At 44.4% G+C, this 21335-nt stretch overlaps 3 protein-coding genes across 3 annotated transcripts in view; 1 reads left to right on the top strand and 2 right to left on the bottom strand.

The window, feature by feature from the left end:
* Window positions 1–4531, bottom strand: part of LOC119461963 (cation-independent mannose-6-phosphate receptor-like) — an 84226-nt gene extending 79695 nt beyond the window's left edge. The window contains 1 exon segment of the mRNA XM_049672416.1: window positions 4278–4531. Within this exon segment, the coding sequence (XP_049528373.1) occupies window positions 4278–4405 (128 nt within the window). The 5' untranslated portion in view covers window positions 4406–4531.
* Window positions 4532–4946: 415 nt separating this feature from the next.
* On the top strand, window positions 4947–5822 carry LOC119460704 (probable 28S ribosomal protein S25, mitochondrial). The gene has a single exon (XM_037721765.2). The coding sequence runs from the start codon at window positions 5107–5109 to the stop codon at window positions 5620–5622; it is 516 nt and encodes a 171-aa protein (XP_037577693.1). The 5' UTR covers window positions 4947–5106; the 3' UTR covers window positions 5623–5822.
* Window positions 5823–11111: 5289 nt separating this feature from the next.
* The window catches only part of LOC119460702 (nucleolar pre-ribosomal-associated protein 1-like), a 68700-nt gene continuing 58476 nt past the window's right edge, over window positions 11112–21335 (bottom strand). The window contains 4 exon segments of the mRNA XM_037721763.2: window positions 11112–11260; window positions 15623–16242; window positions 17866–18174; window positions 20483–20589. Coding sequence (XP_037577691.2) covers window positions 11190–11260; window positions 15623–16242; window positions 17866–18174; window positions 20483–20589 — 1107 coding nt within the window. The 3' untranslated portion in view covers window positions 11112–11189.

Genomic DNA, 21335 nt, shown 5'->3' with positions numbered 1-21335 from the left:
ATTTTGCCGGCCTGCACATGAAATAAAATGCAATTTCTTCAGGAATGGAAGTGACTACAATTTACAAAAAATAAAAATGAGAACAAAAAAGACCAGTGCAGCGAAGGGTATGAAAGTGCAATACAATTGAGAACACCTGAAAATATTATAAACCCAGAAGCTAAGAATCAAAGGCAACAGGGAATGATTAAGCCTGCTAAAGGGCACTTCTTGCCCTACTCAGAACTCTGTAAATTAAACTGATAACCAGTTAAGCAATGCTACAACATGGCCTGAGCTACCCTATTGTGCTCATCTTTCAAGAAACCTCATTTTGTCTGGCACCAAGAAAAGAATGCAAACTGGAGCAACATAAAATTATAAAAATGCAGCAGCAGATTGGTTTTAATTTTAAGGCAACAGCTAAAGCAACTGTGCGTTTAAGCCTAGTCTCCATTCAATTTTTTTTTTTTTTAATGTCGTGCTATGCTACCATTAATAGCACTATATTTCCTTGCTGTACAACCAAAAAGCAAGCAAAGATGAAACTGATAAGACATCTTTGTTTCCATTTTTAAAAGACTTCAAAGGGTAATGGTAAAAAAATTCCGAAAATTTCACCCCGCAGAGTTTATAGTTTATGTTCCAGACACACACAACCCTCTGCATTTTCCTGGATGTTAGTGATTAGTGACCGTTTTCATCAAGTGACTTAATAGCTCCCTCTCTCACCCCGCTTATCCTTGTCAGCCCTTGCAATAAACATTTTGCAACAAGTGCTATCCTAAATGCGCATACGAGCTTCAATGCAAGCACTGAAAAGCACTCAGCCCTCTACAAGACAAACACTGCTCTTTATTTTAAAAGAAACATTTGGCTCGGGAGGTCCTATCTAAATACATGGAAACGGAGAAATCGTTTTTCTCAGCAACCACGGCACCAGTTTTGATTATGTGTGTTACATTTAAATAAAGTGAGAAATATAGGAACTGTAGGAAGCAAATATTTATTTCAGCTGCCAATGTCCTAAAAAAGTTTCGTTTCAATATTTCAAGAAACTCAACTATCAAGTTTACAACTAACTTGGCAATAAAGACGATATCACAATTCTGTAAAGTGCACCTAATAATACTTCTAAAGTGGACAAAATTGATGTATTATACACCACTCTGAAATAAACCACTAATCTGTGAGTAGGACTTTTGCAAAACCACCCATAAACATTGCAATAATTTAATGTGAGCTTTAAATTCATATATCACATCTGTACACTTGAGATGCTCTAACACAAGCAGTTTGCATAACTGCGATATCACTTTTTGGTGCAGAGTTGGATTTGTAAACTTTGTGCTTTTATTTTTTGAACCTTACCAATTTTCAACAATTTCTGTGAAAAATTTGAGGTGCTATAAAAATATTTTTGCTAGAATTTAACTTTCTCTAAAATGCAACAACTTTCATCCGGTAAAGCAGTTGGCTCAGACTTATTTCTGCATTTTAGACGCATTTGAACAGGGAATTCGGATATGGCCCCAAGCTGAAGCTTCCTTTTTAGGAGCAAACCAAGAAGCAAACGCTCTATAAAGGTTACCAGAAAGGAAGCCTATATAGGTCACATTATAACCACTGGAAACATTATAAACTACCCTGAATTTCATACAGCTAGCTTGGCTCCCTCCCCAATATAGAGCCTGCAGCCCCATGACACGGATTCCAGAAAACTCAAACAGATGGCAGAGAAAAGGAAGTGGAAAGCTCGTGATTCGACGCACGTGAAAGTGAAAAAAATAAAAAAGTGACAAAAGAAAAATGCCACGGATGAATCGTTCCCGCACCTAAACTGAGTCAGAGCACAGACAAGCTCGGAGGAGAATCACATGACGCTGAAAGGCCTCTCATATATCACCTAGGCAACAATGCTGGCAGTTGGTGAAAAGAGAAAAAAGAAAAGCTAATAGAGTGGGACCTTACACATGACTCTGAACAGGAGCCCTGGACAGGAAAAGGTGCCATACTGAACTGAGCAAAACATGTTATGGTTCTCCACTTGGCATGTTTTGTGGCAAGCGTTCATCAAGGCCGTAATAAAAACTGAGCAATAACTTCCACAAGTGGAGAATGATGTTTTGATTCTTTGTTCTCAGTTGAATTATAAAAACAGTGCTGCTTTAATGTGCCTTGGTTTTATCGCAAGGACAACAAAAGCTTTCAAGCTTTTTATTTTTTTCTACCATGGAGGAAATTTCATTGCTCATTAAGGACAAGTATTACTGATGCGTGTTATTTACCAGTCCGTATTATCAAAAAAAAAGGAGAAACATCTCACAACAAGATTTACTGCGTGGCAAGCAGCAGCAATTTTAGTATAAGAGGAATTTTAACAATAAAGTTATTACGAACCAACCAAGAGGAATTTTTAAAATATATGGCACAATATGCTCATGTGAATCAAAGCAGCCAGCAAGGCAACAGCAAAAAAAAAAAAGTTGAGCTGTTACTTTCAGTGTATCCCCAGCTGCTAGAAACTGGCAACAGGATACACACCCAACAAAAAGAATGTCCCTGCACAGCTTCATAACTTGTCAGCAAATGGAACCTAACTGCACGTGAGGAAAACTAGAATTTTAATTCTTCCGAAATGTCAGAATGCAGGAGAGGTCACAATGAAATTTATCCAGATAATGTCAAGAACCTTCAAGCTTTACTACAAACCAATTGGACAGCAGGAAAATGGAAATCAAACTGTATTGACATGAGAGTCATCTTGAAATAGCGCGCAATGGGATGGCACAACAGAAAGGAAGACGAACACAGGCGCAAAGTAGAACCTTCTGTAGTGCCACCCCGTTGTGGTCTATTTCAAGATGGTTCTCATGTCAAAATATTAACTAGCCCAGCATTCAACTCTTTTAAACTGTATTGTCCACACAATGATGCATATTGGACACACATCTAGAAACTGCTGGATAAGAATAATGAGCAGTAGCTCTTGTTACATGCCATCTCGTGAAATAATCTGTTAGATGCTATCTGTGTGCACCTGACAATGGTATAATTAAGTGCTCTGTGGAGTCGATTGAGGATCCCTTATCGCGTGGTAGCTTGCAATAAAAATGCTGTTGGCGATACAGAAACTAAACACAATTCGCGGATCAAGCTGTAGCCAATGAAGTTATTAAGCCCCATGACTAAGCTGGCTCAACTGCGTCCTCACGAGATAGAGGAGGACAGGGTCCGCAGCTTCTCCCAAGCTGTGTAGACACGTCCCTTGTCAACACAGATAACAAAGTGACAGTACAGCGATAGCAACATGCAGAGGAGCGATAGCCCGAACCACAGGCCCGCGAGTGAAGCGGCGGGAGCAAAAGTGTCAAAATTTCGCCAGATGTGCAATACTGTGTTTAGAGAAAAGCAGACGTCAATGCGAAACTGCCCGCACGGCTTTAATGATGCGCGGCTCACGAACAATGAATTACGTTTTTCCTTTTAAGTCAAGTCAACGGCCCGAAGTTCTAAGCGCGAAAACATTCCCGAGCCGCTGCGAATAAAACCAATGACATCATCCGGCCGGCAATTGCCACGAGTCCGGATGCTGACGTTAGAATTGCGAAGTGAACAAGAAACGACAGCAGCGGAATCACAAAATTTGTCTGACGGTTCTACTGTTCGCGACAATACGCCCAACAGGTGACACAACAGAGGTTTCGTGTCGACGAGCCTGCTGACACCGAAGCGCAGACACGCGATGTTCGAGTTCGGCATGCGCGAGGCTTCCTCTTTTTAGGCATACTTTTTAATCGTAACCGGAGCAGGTCGCACATTAACACAGCGCTGAAAGTGCGTTACGTGCGCAGGTATGCTTCACCTTGCTTTATTTGCCACGAAACGGAAGTGAGCGCTGCTAATGTGCGCGTTACACGGCGAAAAAGAAACCACGCGTTCGTTCGCGCGAATGTGATAAATGGGAAGGAAAGCAGTAAAAGAAACGTATAAGAAAGCACATAACACTATTAAACGGTGAAAAGTGTCACGCGCAGGCGTTGGGCAATCACATGACGCCGCGAATCCATTGAAACGCACGCGCTTGTGATGAGATTGCATGAGTCACGGACACACCACCAACCCTGCTGCTTCCAGGGAATTCTTCGAGCAGTCGTTCCGTATTTACAAGCGCTAGCAGTTCAAATGGGCGTGAGCCCGAGAAACCTTGACAACCGCCCGGGCAGCTCGTAAAAGCAGCAGCCACCTTAGAAGGTCGCACCGGAATTAGAGAAATCACACGCCGACTGGCAGTTTACCTGAACATGACGGGCCCGTTCACGGCTCCAATGCTGTCCGTGCAGACGTTTTGGTCATTTCCCGCTGCGGCGAGCGTAGCGAAAACCGAAAGAATGAGGCCAATTGCCGGCAACTCACGTAAATGCATCCTTGCATTAATTTCTGACAACGTCAATATTTCGCCGAGTTCAGCTACTCACGCAAACCATTACATTCAAACGAGCGTACACACGCACATCTCAACAACTGCAAAACAACTCAACAAATTACCCAGTCTTCTCGCTACTTTTTTGCGCACCGCTTCAGACTATGCGCCACCTAGCGGCCTAACGGAGTCCGCTGTACCACCTTATAATTTATAGACATATTTTACGGTTTTACAGTGCACATTTTCTTATGCAGCGCTTTCCTTGGCCTTAGTAGGTTTCTATTTGAACCAAGAAAACTGGCATCTTCCTAAAAGGTCTAACTGTTGCTTGACGCAAACTCAAAGATTAAAAAAAAATAAATGGTTCTGAACTTTCAGAGTAACGTGAGCTTATCTCGAAGGCCATGCTTCAAAAGCTTAGGTGGTGCCCAAAACGTAAAAGCCAGAAACACGTCACCAAGATACGTCGCGCCCACCCAACCTTGAAGCCAAGTCAATCCAGTTTGAAGCTAAAAATGAAGTTAAGCCAAGCCGGATTTCACATCCATGTCTAGAATAAAGAACCAACTTCCATGTGTTTGAGAGCCGTGCTTGTGATCAACGTGCCCGTGTCGCGTAGTGTGCAAGTTTATCGTTAATTTTATTTCCAGACTGTAACCTTCCTTGAAAATTGAGAAAAGCTACGTAAACAGACAGGCAAAATGTCTTTCATGCGAGGGCCTGCGCCCGTTCGGAGGACTCTGCAGTATCTTGAGAAAGGTCGCCTGGTGTTCAAGGACCGAGTGAAAATCATGAGCCTGAATTACAACACTGCTGGAAGAGCCAGGGATCGGCACGAAGGCATGAAAGATTTCGTCTTTTGGTTTCTGCCTCAGGTTCAGTACAAAAACCCCGACGTACAGGTCGCCATATTCAAGAACATGACGCCGACGCCGTTCGCCAGGTTCTGGCTCGAAGACGGCAAAGAGGTCGTCATGGACGTAGACGGAAAGAGCAAGGAAGAGATCCTAAACCAAATGCTTGTGACCCTGGGCAAGACGACTGAGCAGCTACAGAAGGAAGCACTGATGCGCGAGAAGAAAGACACGCCAGCCAACTTCGGCCGACACTACGACAAATTTTGCATCTGCGAGGTGCCAGGACAAGTCCCTTGCCCGGGCATCGTACCCTTGCCTAAAAGCATGCGTGGAAAGTTCCGCCTTGAACAGGAACTGTGAATGAAAAACGAGAAGTGGTGCTGTTTGGAACAGTTTTATGTGAGCGTGTGGCAACAGGAAATGAATGCGAAATTGCCGATTCGTATGAAGTGCGTCGACATTGTGCCAATACGTTGTCGCTTGTTGGTACCAGGACTGCTGATGCTGTAGACAATTGAATGAAAGCTACAATTATGAATACAACTTTGTTACTGTGCAGATTTAATGAGTATTCCTTGGGCTCTGAATGAATTTTCTGTTGCTTCCTTGTACCTACCAATCAATCGAATCGTGGCAAAAGAATGTTTCATCCGGAGCACATGCTCCATATTTCATGAGACTGTTTCATCTGGGGTAGTAACTGCCAGCAGAAAATCCGTACAGGCTAGAGCGACTCACCTCAGGTTGCAGTTAGAGTGGCCCTGAAACACTTTTCTAACTAATCGTAGAGTGACCTCAGTGTAACGTAGTACATAGCCCCACAAATCTCCTGCAGCAAAAATTTTTTGAATCCTTGAAGAATAAGCGGAGTTAGAAGTAGTTATTGCACCGATGAGTGGCTTTTTCCCTTCTTCTCTAGCGTGTTGGAAGCTACACAGGAGAGATGCCAAGGAGGCAAAGCCTCACCCAAAAGTAGAGTGTCTCGGCTGTAGTGTAGACCGGCAGTGCGAAGATGAAATTATTTTTCTGTATTTTTGAGATCGCAGACATATCTAACTCAAAATTAGCAATAATAGTATTACTGAGAATGTTCTTGCAATCATGAAATTAGCTAGTGATCACGAAACCAGCCAGTAGCTGTTGGTGGGCATCGCTGCTTTCGATGAAACTGCATGCCGACATTGCAGAGACAAGAGCAAGTGATTTTTTACCATTTTTGGCATGAAATTAACGGGAGAAATTAACACGATTATTAACGGGAGAAGTCATTTCCAGGACCGTGTAGGGGCCAATAAACTGAAACTGGAACTTCTCGCACAACCCAGGTGTGTGAACTGGTGTCCAGAGCAGCACTTCATCGCCAGGCTGGTAGAATACTAGGCGATGAGATGCGTCATAATGATCCTTGTGGTCCCGTTGTCTGGCTGCGGCGTTGACACGGGCACGCTGGCGACAAGGGGCGAGGCGGGAAACATTCTTCGCAGGAAGATGGAGATGGACCGACAGGGGCAGAGAAGAAGGAAACATCGAGAACTGGGTGCGGAATAAACAAGGTAGAATGGCGAGTAACCGGTTGTGCGTTGAACGGCAGTGTTATACGCGAAGGTGACGAATGGCAAAATTGTATCCCAATTTCTGTGATCTGGTTGTATATAGGCGGCCATCATGTCAGAGAGTGTACGATGAAACCGCTCAGTCGGGCCGGGCCGTTGGTCTGAGGATGATAACTTCATGTGGTCTTATGAGTGGCGCCAGAGGCTCTGAGCATTTCGCCTGCCAGTTGGGAAAGGAATGTCATTCCGTAGTCGCTCAGGACACGAGGGGCGCCGTGGCGCAGGATTATGGATTGAAGAATGCAGGCAGCAACTTTGGAAGCCGATGTTGAACTTGGCGCGTCAGGTGGTCAACGGCTGTCACTGTCCATCGACTACCGGCGGGAGTCATGGGAAGTGGCCCATAGAGATCGATGCCAACAACCTCAAATGGTTTCGCAGGACATGACTGGTAGTAGTTGCCCGGCAGGAGCTGATGTTTGCTGTTTTCGACGCTGACAAATGGCACAGGAAGCGACGTATCTCGCCACACTGGTAGACAGGCCAGGCTAGTAGAAGCAACTTCTAATGCAGTCCTAAGTTTTCTGGATGCCAAGGTGGCCAGCAGTCAAATCGTCATGAAAGGCCTGAAGGACACACACACAAAGGCAACGAAGTAGTATGGGCAACCAGCGTTGTCCATCAGGATGGTCGATATGGCGGTACAGCACGGAGTTTTCCAGCTTGAATTGTGTCAGCTGTCGAGGAAGCCGTGCGTTAGGCGGGCGCGAAGCTCCACGAAGGTGGTCTATAATACGTCGACAGTACGAGTCGGCGAGTTGTTGAGACGAAAATTATTCATGGCCGTCCGAAATGAGATGATCAAGAGCGGTGAAGGACAAAACCGCCGTAGAAGAGGCATCAGTGAGTGCGGCTGAGCGTCTGCGTCTTGGTGCTTCTTACCAGACTTGTAGATTATTTCGAAGTCATATTCTTGCAGACGAAGAATCCAGCGACCAAGAAGTCCTGACCAGTTCTTGAGTGTGGATAGCCAGCATAAGACGTGATGGTCCGTAACAATGGTAAAATGGCGGCCGTCGAGATAAGGGCGAAACTTCTGGACGGACCAAACGACAGCTAGGCACTCCTGCTCAGTGATGGTATAGTTATTTTCCGGCAGGTGTGAGCACGCAGCTGGCGTATGCAACGACTCTCTCACGCGAAGAGTTGTCTCACTGGAGGAGCACAGCACCGATGCCATGGCCACTAGCATCCGTGTGCAAGAGTGTGGGTGCAGTCTCATCAAAATGACACAGGACAGGTTCAGATGTGAGGGCGCAGGCAGATTGGTCGAAGGCAGATTCACATTCTGGTGACCACACGAAGGGAGCACCAGAACGAAGTAAGTTGTGTAAAGGAGCAGCTATAGAGGCAAAGTCGCGAATAAGCGAAAATAGGAAGTGATGCCAAGAGAAACTGCGTAGTTCCTTGGTCTTTTCTGGACGAGGAGAGTGAAGCACCGCCGAAATCTTGTCAGGATCAGGTCAAATACCATCCTTGCTCACAATATGACCTAAGACCTTGATCATCTTGCATGCAAATCTACACTTTTTGGTGTTGAGCTGAAGACCAGCGTTGGCTATGCATGTGAGAACCTCGTCCAGACGTTGCAGGTGCTGGGCACAAGTCGATGAGAAAATTACTATATCATCCAGATAGCACAAGCAGGTCTTCCACTTTAGGCCGCGTAGAACGCTGTCAATCATGCGCTCAAAAGTTGCGTGAGCATTGCAGAGGCCGAAGGGCATGACGAACTCGTAAAGACCATCTGGGGTTGCAAATGCTGTTTTATTGCGATAGCAATTATATGGACACTCAAAAGCAGATTTCTGCCGTCGCCGTCGCCGTGAGGTTCCGTATGACGTCAATGGAGATGAAATCGTCGCCGCGCGCCGAACGCTGTATGTGCGAGTGAAAGGGCGCGAGGGGCGCGCGCTTTCACGGGGAGTGAACGCACGGCGGAGAACAAACGCGTGTTCTGCGCCGTGCTCGCTTAAGGGCTGCAGAAGTAGGCGTCTCTTTCCTCCTTTACAATCACCATATATGTAGAGCAAACGCGCCTTCTTCCGGCGTGCGAGAGGCCGTGGAGGAGGGGGAGGGAAGGGAGGCGACGTTTAGCTGCGGCACCAAGTGCCTATTTATATCAGAGGCTCCGGCAACAGTCACCAACGCCGCACGCATTTTGAGCGAACGCGGGCAAAACGCCGACGGCGTCGACAATAGTTCTGCGTGTTGCCGGTGCTGCTGCATGTCCAAGTTTATACAGCTGATAAAGCTAATATCATTACTCCGTATAGCTCTCTACAAATTTCCTATTGCAAGTGATGCTTTGCCTTTCAGGTGAAACTGCGACAACTTTTTCTTTGTCGGCTTCATGCATTGTAATTTGCCAGTAACCTGAACGCAGATCAAGACTGGAGAAGTACTCGGCAACTTGCAGAGAATCGAGGGCATCGTCAATGCGAGGCATGGGGTATACATCCTTGCGCGCGGTCTTGTTGAGCACTCGGTAACACAGAAACACACGGAGCCATCTTTTTTTTCGGACCAAAACAATGGGAGACTACCAAGGGCTAGCAGAGGGGCGAATTTTCTCACGTTACAGCATGTCGGCGACGTTTTCCTCAATAATTTTGCACTCAGCTAGAGACGCGCAATACGGCCGGCAGCGCACGATGGATCTGCCCTCTGTTTGAATCCGATGCGCTATGTCGGATGTCTGTCCCAATGTCGAAGAATGGGCGTCAAATGAACCTTCATGCTTCTGCAATAAGGTAAGGGGCTGTTGCGTCTGCGAAGGGGTCAAGTCCGAGCTGACTGCAGCAGCAAGAGCGGAGGTAGAGCCAGAATGTCCAGCAGGAGGGATTTCAGAGAGATCAGCCTTGAGGGGAACGACAGAGAGAGGCTCTGAATCAGCAACGCAAGCCAAAGTGGTGCCTTTAGGAAGTAGAATTTTCTTGGGTGTTGTGTTCCTTGCGGCGAGAAGCGCAGAACCATTATCAAATCTAACTAGACCTGAAACAATGGCTATCCCTTTTGTGATCAGAAGGTAACACTAACACATCGCCATGGTCGATGACGTGGGACATGATGGTCAGAATTTGCCGACAGCCTGGAGGTAGCTCAGTATCTTTTGCAGCGAGCAGACGAAGTGGTTGGTACAGTTCATCGCCGAGCGAATAGTCGGTGTCGGTCATATGTACGACACCTTGCTCACAACCTATAGCAGCAGAAGCAAGGAAATCCAATCCCAAAATGAGCTGGTAGGAGCAGGGCGACAGCACAGCAAACTGTATGCAGTGGACGATGCCATCGCTGAATATACACACTGTACAAAACGCGGAAGGGTGAATTGTGTTCCCTTGAGCTGCAACCAGGGCTAGTCCATCATAAGGTGTCGTCACTTTCCTGAGACGCCTACTCAAATCAGAATGCATAACAGGTAAAGTTGCACCGGTGTCCACCAAAGCTTCAACGTGAACACCTTCAACGAACACGGACATCATATTACAAGGGCGCACTGGAGGAATTGTAATCCTGTCCGTGAATGCAGTTTTTCCTCCGAAAACTGCATTACTTAGTTTTCCGGGCGGCGGTCAGAGGTGAACGAGGCAGGCCGAAGCGGTGACGAGGAGAGGCGGAAGGGCAAAGGTGAGTGGCGTCTGGTGGTGCGGTAACCATTCGGCGTCTCGGTTGTTGCGGGCGGATATGTGGAACGGCGCGGAGGGGAAGCGTAACGACGGCTTTGGTAAGAGGCCCCACCAGAATACGCATCGCGTTCACACATGTCGTAGTCGCGATGCTCATGTTGTTGGCGCTTGCGCCAAAAACGCGATATATGGCCGCGATAACCACAGTAATAACAGGTAGGACGAGACGGTTGCCAAGGCGCAACTTCCTTTCCAAAAATAAACTGAGTTGTGAGTCAGCACTTGTGTGTTACCTTTGCCTTGTGTCCTCGTTTATTTTGTGCGTGCTGCAGTATCATAATGAATAGCTACCAACTCACCCAACTTTGAGTACTTTCACAGGAACCTCTTCTACAGATCAGCAACATTTTCAACATGTTTAAAAAGTGTTTCAGAGTCCCTTAAAAAAAATTTTACAGCTTTGGTTTCCCAATAAGGTTTACTGTAAGCTAACAGTGCAAGGATATATAGTACAAAAAGCACATAGCATTCTCTTGAGTTTGCCTGGTTAAAGAATGATGTGGTGTGCATTGAAGAAACAAACAAAAGAAATATGCTTGAACAACAGTTCAATGAGTAAAATAATAGAATCATTTATTACAGTTTGTGCTCAGCTTGCAGCAACTTAGTAAAATGTATGTACAGCTCAATCTGCCTTCTTTACTCTTAAGAGCAGTTCATTGAACAAAACAGAGGTCCCCAAGGCTCTGTCCAGTTCTGTAAAGAGAGAAAGAGACAAGTTATTTACACAAGTGCAGCAGATTAACTTTATTTATCAAGTACCAAGGCATGTCCTATCAAAAATACTCATTGATACAAACATAGAGCTACTGCAATGAGCATAGCATACATGAGTCAAAATAGTTTTAGGTAACCAGAATTTATAGCAAGGACAGACATCAGAATTTGTGTGATAATTGCCAAACTGTACATTTGTAAACAAACAGGCACACATTGACACTTCTGCTTTTCATTGTTTGCCTATGTCTACTATCTTGTTGGCCAAGAAAGTTCAGGCAAAACTTTCTTTGTGCCCACGTAACATGAGACATCAGGGCCGGTATTTTGTAGCAATGCCTTTAAAGTAATAATGCCTTTTCGTGCTTATCGTGCTTTGTCAGTGGTCAGAGCGACGGTCCGCTCGCGTTATCAACGTTGATATCGTGAGCGGACCATCGCTCTGACCACTGCCAAAGCGCGATAAGCGCGAAAAGGCATTATTACTTTAAAGGCATCGCTACAAAATGGCGGCCCAGCTCCACCACATCTTCATGATGTCACGCTTAGCAGCTCATCTATAAACTGTTAAAGTTTTTACTAGTACATATTTTAATTAAGTACTTTAGGACACATGTTACAGGCTTGGCAGGGATTCGAATATTACTACCAGTTTCTCGATATTTGTTCTCAAAACCAGCCATAAGTTCAAAGATTCCTACATTTCTGATATGGCTTGGGCACTTGCTGAATTCAACCCAATTGTAATATGTGTTGCTGATACCTAGGTGTCATATTGTCACAAGACCTACGATGGGATTCTCATATTCACTACATCACATCATCTGCACTAAAAAGACTGCTTTTTCTAAAAAAGACGATTGCAGCTAGCACCACCCAACACAAAGTTACTGTCCTTATAATACACTTATCAGACCCATCCTGGAATACGCTAACACTGCTTGGTTTCCGTACACAAAAAAACTAACCAACAAGCTCGAAGGAGTGCAAAGAAAAGCGCTTAGGGTCATCTTTAACAAATTTAACCGAACAGATTCGCCTACAGAACTGCTTAAGAAGGCCGGATTACTAACCATAAAAAACCGGGCGAAATCGGCATGCTTAAAGGTAATGTACCAAACATTACACTACCACCTAAATATAGACAAGTCCCGTTATATTAAGCAATCCGAAGCAAGAACTACCCGCCAGAAACACTTTCATACCCTTGCTTCTTACAGATTCCACACAGATGCCCTCAAATTCTCGTTTCTTTCCCCTGGCGATCAGAGAATGGAATAACCTGACCCCTCCATTACCAGTAGCACATCCTTAGCCCATTTCTCTGAACTAATTGAAAGCGATATGCTAGCCTCACAATTTTAGAACAGTGTTATATTTTTGCCTTTATTCTCATTTAACTCAAGTGCCAATGTCACTTTGTCTACAATTTACCTTTGTAGAGTTTGCGGTGTGCCTTGCATCTGTAGTTTGGGCGACGTCTAGTTGCAGTATCATGTTTGTTTGTTGTTTTTTTGCCTTGTACTAAATTTCTGTCTCCCTTTTTGCCCTCCTGTTATAATCCCTATTGGGATTGACAGTATGTATAAATAAATAAGTGACCCACACGAACCGAACATAAAGCCATAGCTCAAAACACTGTGGGCCGTGCGAACCGAAGAGCTTATTTGAAAGGTAGGTAGTCGGTGATTTTCAATAACACGAAGCAAATTAATGTACTTATCTAGAAAATTCATAAGTGAAAAAATAACCAGTAATATATAGGCAATTACTGTTCAAATTCTCATGTCTGCCACTGCTATGAATATTAACTGGGAAGCACAATTTATCATTTTGTCTGGAATTCCCTGTTTTTTTATATACTTGGAGATAGATAACAAGGAATGTATTGGGAGTCATCAAGTAAAGGAAGCTAGCACAGCAAAAGGTGCTATGCACAATAACAATACCTCAACTATATAAAATCACTCATATGACTCGCAGTCATTTCTGGGGTGTAATAACAAACAATATAGTACTCAACCTAGAAAGACAATATGGAAGTATAATTTTCTGTCAGATATAAAACCAGCCATTTCATTCATAGTGAAACATCATGAACAGAAAGTTGCATTCGGTCTAGCTCTGTCCTACATTTAGGCACAAGCAGACTGACATTAGATTTTTACACTAACAAATAAAAGTAGAACCTCGTTGATACGATCCCGTTACGTACGATTTCCCGGCACCAACGTTCACGATCGAGAACAAAAAATAATGACCCAAATAGGGCTAGGCTTATATTTTTACCGAATCATACGTTCCCGGAAAATACAATCTTTCGGCACCAGCATTTAGTACATCGCCAAACTGTGATTGTATGATACGTTTTCTAGCGACTAGATCCCATGTAAACAAGAAAATGCACGAGGCATACGCGATTGAGAACAGTAGTTGCCTATCGCATCAGCTTCCCCGCAATACTCGCCTGCCCGTCCTTGGGGAAAATGCCGGCGCACACTCAGTTTCTTATTCCAATACCAGCAAATCTCCTCCTGGGTCGTCACATGCCGCTTTCACAGCTATCACCGCCAACGCTATTGTGATAAGCACCTTCACCTATCTATTTTATAGCACATGAGGCACAGTAACGTTGGAAGCATACGGCACACTTTCAGTAGCTGATGACCGAAACGTGCCGCCGTTCCATGCTGCAGGCGGCGTGATGTCAGCTCCGGCGGCATCCAGCGTTGCCCGCCAGCACGATTTCGTTTCGGATTACCGTCGACGTCTCAAAACACCACGCAATAGACAAACAACAAAATGTGTCTCAGCCCACCGGAGGCCCACTAGCTCGATGCGCATTGGCGCCTTCGTGCTTCGGACCGTAACAATTCGTGCAAGGCTTCGCATTACGCAAATGTCAACTACAGTTGAGTCTGCCAATTTTTTTTAGTTACTTTGGGTCGTACGTTTTCCCGGTTAGTACGTTTTCTATCGCGTAATTCTTCTAAAACATATGAACAGAAGTTCTACTGTACTAATTCTATATTTGGGCACAAGCAAACTAGAGAACCTAAAGATTGTGAAAGGCACAGAAAGCACCATGCGGCATGTTCTAATTTTAGTTGACTTTAAAATAATCTTGCAGACTACTAGTCCAATTACTATATTGCACGAACATAAGCCGTTATTTCAAGACGTTACCAACTTGGGAAAGCACCTCCTATTATGTAATGTAAGCAACCATGCCCAGAACATACCGTGAAATTCAGTTTTGTGCTTCAAAATGTGGTAAGTTCAGCCACCAGGCGATTAATCTTTGCGACAAAGCCAGCATACGGACGGTAGGAGACACAGGTCCATGACAGCGCAACAAAAGGAACGGAGGCAATGGTACAAAATAGTTAACTGATGACTGATTGACAAGGGTTGGGTTTTCCTGAAGCAGGAAAACCATGAACTTTCACCCTGTGGTGTTGGACATCTCAACCGTGATTGAGTGATGGGGTTTCAACGTTCTAACACAACACTGTGGCTATTAGATGCCGCAGTGTAGAAGAATCAAATTAATTTTCACCATTGAACACGCCACCCAGAGCTTTAAACGTAAGGCTTTTTACATTCCTTTCTTATCAGAGAATGGCTGGCAATTGTACCCACAACCTCATGCTGGGCAATAGAATGCTATAGCCATTAAACCACAACAAATGTACTAAAAGGAGTCCAATTACAATATGAAAGCTCACCTAGAGACTTTGGGTTGAATGGGCCAATTTATGATAGTGATGTGCATACATTCAACTTCACTGCACAAACACAAATGCTGCAGCATGTGCACATCAGGACCCTAGATGTAGCGCATAGTGCTCCAGTTACTAAACACAGTTTGGCTTGAAGTAGTCTGCTACAACGTACATGCAGGCCTAGGCGCACATGGTCTCAAGCAGGCTTGTATCATGGTAACGGAACATTTGTGAAATTGTACTAAAGGCACTCTGTTCCAAGCACACGGTTATGTAAGGCAAATTGTTCATTCGCCTTACATAATCTCAACATAACTTTTTCCTTATTTCTGAGGCTTCAAGGTTTGTTGCATTATATCTGAGCGAATACAGCACATTAACTACTACAGGGGGAGTATTCTGTAAGAATCCACACCTAGTGGACAGTCCACTAGGTGGATTCTTACAGAATACCCCCCCAGGATTGAACAATGTCAATCAACATTTAATACCTTTTAGCATCAAGATTCCTGAAAATATAGTGATAGTCCCCACACGTCATAACTCCTTTAATTAAGTGCACACTCATTGCACTGTGCAATGATACTGAAAGCCACTTTCACCAAGCAATGCTTACCAGGTAAGGACGCATTCACCCTCAGCAACACCACCTGCTTCCTGTACAAGTCACTCTGGTCCTTGGGCAGCACCTTTGAGGCTTTGCTGAACAACAAGTTCGCAATTTGCAGAATGACAGATGTCACAATGGGTCCGGCATCCCCACCACCACTGGCCACGATTTCACCCAGCGACCAATGAATCCTTGCCAGAAGCTTTTCGAGACAGCGTCCCCCATTAAAGTTCACAAGTTCCGTGGCGTGATCAGATCCACTGGGACCCTCCAACCAACAAAGCACCCACACAAGCAAGTCAGCATTGAAATCCAGGCTCTCCGCACCATGTTGCAGTGAGAAGTCCAGTGCCGCAAGCCATTCCTGAGGCTGTGTCGTGGCATCTGGCTGCCAGTGGTGACATACGGTGGCAATGGCTTGGCTCGACTGCTGGCAGCTGTCCTCACTGTTCACAGCCACAAGCCGTTTCCAGTAGTTTAACAGCTCGAACACAATGGCTCTGTTGGGCAGGCAACAGTTCTGTGTGGCCTTGCTCTTTCCACTGGCTTCTCGAGAGCGCACAAAGCACAGCATGTCACTGAGTTGCTCAGTGAACTTGGTGAGTGCATCTAGACTTTGGCGGTCCCTGTAGAAAAAAAAAAGGGGGGTTGAGCGCCAATTCATGTCTGCTTAAGCATTAAATGCAACTGCTCCCACTGAGCTATCATGGCATATTTGCTGCTTTCGTGACCACTCTTCAACTTCATTCAGACTGTAACCAGGTGAAGGCTTACACAATTAATGTTTGGCTCTATTGATAACTTCGTGTGATCCGACATCTTGTACTGCTTCTCCCACTGCCATGAGGTTGCGTACTGAAAAGGATTGCCCAGACTGTGCTTATCAAGCCTGGCTGCGCCACTACCTGTCCAAGGTAGGGCCTCATCCGAGTCACTCACAGGACTACTGCAAGTGGATTAATAAAACACTGCCATACCATAAACCACTGCTGGACTGCTTTGAAGAAACGTAGCTGTATATGTGCTATTGGCATGAGAAGCTTAGGGGCACAGGACCTCAGAAAGAACTGAATAGTTTCTATAGCCTGGGCACGCAGCCTAGCACTGTTTGGACTGCCAGCACATATTAGTTTATACGAACAATATACAGTGTTGTACAGCTTTACTGGTTGCTGGCACAAATTGTTCAGAAATTCGACTTTGTCATGAAACCATGCCCTAAAAATGTTTGATGAATAATGTACATGTAAGATGCAACACTACATTTATGCCTGGGTGCTGATTATCTAGTAATTAAAGAAACCACAAGACCAGAGTGTACAACAGCTGGTACTTGTGACTTTACAGTTGTGGCTTTACACTTATGCCTTACTTGTGGCTTTACACCAGACGCATACACAAGTGCATTCATACATTTCTGGTAGCTTATTGCCATGTGGCAAGTGGCGCATCAATGTAGCTACATGCCATAGCCATTACAAGCTATAGCCTGCATTATTTTAACATCATTTCCGGTAAGCCTCCTTACCATACCCCGCTGCAAGCAGTGAAGTCTCGTGCTGCTGCAGTGAAAATGATGGCTCAGAAGCTAGTCTCTCCCCAGCAAGTAGCAATAGCTTATGGCTCCTGAACAAGCACATCGCCTGCTCCAGAAGATTTCACATGGCTTGCACAGCATAAAAAATCGGTGATGTAATCACATCTTGTGCTCACATTAAAAGCAAGGAGTGAATTGTGCTCTTCCATGCTGTTCATCCCCTTATTGAGAGCAGAGGACTGACATGCCAGAAAACAAAGGAAAAGCGAAGGATGGATGGTGAAACCAACCATGAATTCCCAAACCAGCACTTAAACAGATAATGAAAACAACTGATGAAGGCATGCTACTGCTGACAGCTAAAATACAAGCTACACTGCATTAGAAGATAAAGGAACATTCAAGCTGTCAAATCTTACATGTATTGCCTAAGGAAACCCAAATCTGCAATGTCACTCGATGACATCAGTGGTGTCACTGTTAGGGCACAAGAGAAGTTGAGATACGGCAGATTACTTTGCAAGTTTCGTTTTGCTCTACTAGGAAATCATTTCCTTCCAAAAAACAAGCATAAAAGTGAAAATAAGCCACCATATTTTGCCAAACAAGTGTGAAAATGCCACTTAAAGCCTCATTTAGTCTTTGAATTTTCCGGTAGACAGATAATAGTTTTGTAGTACCAAGTTCAAGGTTCTAGCAGCAGCAGACTTACATGACATACTTTCTTGTGCTGAATAACATCAACAGGAATTCATAGGGAAAGTACTCGTAGTAGCGAAGACTTTCTCGCTTTGCACGGATGATCGCGGCCTCATCGTCTTCTTTCGGAGTGCCCTCTTCTTCTTTTTCCTCATCATCAGCACTTTCCTCAGACGCTTCTTCATTTTTAGGCATGCTGCCTTGTTTTCTGCTTCTGGCCGCTTTCACGTCCTTGACTCTTTGAGTTTTCACAAAGCTGGACTTCCATATGTGATGGACTGCTTCAAACAGCAGCTCAGAAATGCCTTCCTCTTCACTATTCCTGAAAAGGAACAAATAAGTTATCACCTTTAGAGGAACACTGAAAGCAAAGTTAAATGAAAATGTTTATATGTTAGCGTACTCAAAATGACACTTGTCAAGAAAACAGCTTCCATAACTGAGAAAACAATGTAAACACGAGAGAGGACAGGTGCCACAATTCTGGAAATGGGGAACCGGCTCCTGCTAATGTAGATCATCACAGAAATGATTTCACAAGTTAGAAGTCAATAATGATAGTATATACATACACAGCATTTCAAAATGTAAAAAAGTGCAACTTTGATACTTCCAACAGAAAAACCCACTCATGCTGCTTCTATGTTGGCAACATTATTTTCAAGTGCATGGAAACCTCTCTGTGTCATATTCCAAATAAAACAAAAATAACAGCATAGAACAAACGATGAGTCATGTAAAAAATGTGGTTGATCCCTCTTATATAGGAATCGGTATAGAACACGAAAGTGAAACATGTCTTCACAGAAGTAGTGTAATGTTTATTGCACATTGATATATAATGTCTATTGGTGTTTTGTGGCTAAAGCGCCCTTAGGCGTTGATGCACCCACGCTGACGCCTGGTGGCACGTCTCCTCCATCACGACTACCAACGTCGATGACCATGAGCAACCGTCGTGCATATGGAAGCTGCACTACGCTGCACACGCTAGCACAACGCGAAAGACGAAGCACGTAACTGACACACTAATACAACGCGCAAGACAAAGCACGTAACTGAATCGTCACCGAGTCAAATCAGCGCGTACAGCGCGTCGTAATTGCAGCCTCCGCGATCAACTTCAGAAACATTTTCAGAGCTAATTGCGGAGGCCACGCTCCGCTGTGCTGAGTACGGTGAACGCCGCCACCTAGGTGGCGTTGGTAGTGCTTCTTGATGCCAGCGTCCCTTCGAATGCTGGCATCGAGGCGTCGTAGTGCTGAGACCACCGAAGCGTTCACTGTCGGTGCGCGTTAGTGTCATAATGCAGTACTTCTCTTTTCTGCTCGTAGGCGGCGGCACCGCCCCGAGCAAGAGCGCGGGTACACGGAGGAGTGTTAGATATATAAGGCGCGTCTGTGTAGCTCTCTGCAAATGCGTTTGTGGCGCAATGGGTTAAACGCTCGGCGATCTATCGTCAGGGACCGAGAGGTCGTGGGTTCGATTTCCAAATTTTGCATGTTTGTGGAACTTTTTCTTCTGGTTTCTTTCTTTGTATTATGTTCGTGTATGTTCGTGTGACGTATTTCCGTGACGGAAATACGTCAGTGAAGTCTTGGTGGACCCCGGCATAAAACACTTTCGTGTTAAAAAATTCTCGGTTTCTCTGCAGGACAAGAAATAGGATGAATAAAAACACTGCCTCCCTCCAAGCAGTGCATGTAATAATGACCTAGAATAGGGCCTGCACAAACTAGGGTTCCTGTGCCATGTCAACGATCTCAAGGCTATGAATGCTATTTGTTTACCACTGCTAGTGACATACTGAAATATGAAAAAAGGACGTCTCGTAATTTAAGCTGCAATTCTCTGCTCAAGCTCTGGCACAGAACAAATGCTAAGCGATTTTCAGAATCATAGTATACTACTCTAACTAGATTTATAATTTGCATTTAAACCGCTTTTAACATTCTAGCTCTCACACTTTTAATAAAAATACAAGTAGTGTCTGCCGAGAGCAGAGTACATCTAATTCAAAATGCAAGACAAGTATACTTCAGCACTCTAATAGTCGCCCTTAGAAACTTCGTAAAGTATGGGCACATGACTTCCGTAAAAATCCACAAGGTGCAAGAAAAGACCATATGGGTTTCCTTTGTAGCTCGCGCTACTATTGGATAGATAACAATCTTTTGTTTTCATGACTGCACGGGACTGTAAAATAATGTTAACGGTCACTTCCTCTTCTATGTGTTTTCTCTTTTTTGGTTCTTACTGCGTTCCTGCGGTTGGTTGCATAGTGCTTGATTGTTTACACTCATGATTCTTAAGTACCTATATAGTGCTTGACTGTTACTACCTGGGACACAATGTAGTATGTTTCAAAGTTCTCACTTTGTTTTATATAATAGTTTAACAACCTTCGTTACCTTCAAATATGATTTGCATGTATTTTTCGTGAACCCGTATGCTTATATAGCATCGCATTTCCCACTACAGCCTGCAGTAAAGGCTAGTGCAGTACGTATAAATAAAATAAATAAATCAAATCAAATTTATACAGTATTTTCCAACACGGCACTAATGGCATAAAACAAAGACTTACAGCAGGTGCACAGGAATTATGGCAAAGCCCATACAAGACTCACCTTTCCAATGCGGCTGGCAACCACATCAGAAGTCCCTGCTCCCTGCAGAGAATACGAGCAGCCTTGGGAATTTTGGCAGCTGCGATCAGCAGCTTCAGGATAAGCTCCTTCAAAAGAAAGAAAAAGAGAGAAAAGAGCGAGGGGCATATAGGCACCACTTGTTCACTACCAGCAATATTATTCTGCTACATTGGGTTCGAGCATGCCAGCACATATTATCACGCAGCAATGACAGTACGCAGAGTTGCAAAGCAGGGGTAAACTTGAGTTAGACTAGGCATCATGCCCTTGCCAGCAAAATGAAGAAAGGGATTGGCAACACTGACTATGATAAACAGGTTCGGTGGCCACTGAATTGGTTGCTGCTAAGAGCCAGCCATCAATTATAATCTTTACTTAGCATCCGAGCTGAATTGCCAGTGATAACAAAAATGTAGCAGCTACCTTGATGAATGAATAATCTGACAAGTGCGTCAAGCACCAAGTCAGACACATACATGATAACAGCCTCTGCCAACAGCAAGGACCGAAGAAAGGCAACGCATATGGTAGAATTACATTGGCAAGAGATTAACAAAAGCACAGAATACCAACTGAAATTAGTTAAGAAACATATATACGAAATCTGAACTTAGACATGCAACACAATTTGCAAGCACCAGCAACTTGTCCAAATGTATACCAGCACTCATGAGCTAATTGATGCAGCACTGTAATCAAGACATAAGTCGTGGGTTCAATTCTCGTCTCGGCCAGAAATTTGAAACCTCTGCTTTCCCTTGTTGCACCGTGACCAGTGATGAATGGCATTTGTACAATGTGAAAAGTCAGTAAGGTAGGTGTGTCCATTTTG

The sequence above is a fragment of the Dermacentor silvarum genome, chromosome 8, assembly GCF_013339745.2.
Source record: "Dermacentor silvarum isolate Dsil-2018 chromosome 8, BIME_Dsil_1.4, whole genome shotgun sequence".
NCBI classification, from domain to species: domain Eukaryota; kingdom Metazoa; phylum Arthropoda; class Arachnida; order Ixodida; family Ixodidae; genus Dermacentor; species Dermacentor silvarum.
Note: the sequence above shows the minus strand (reverse complement) of the source record. Positions and strands in the feature narration are given on the sequence as shown.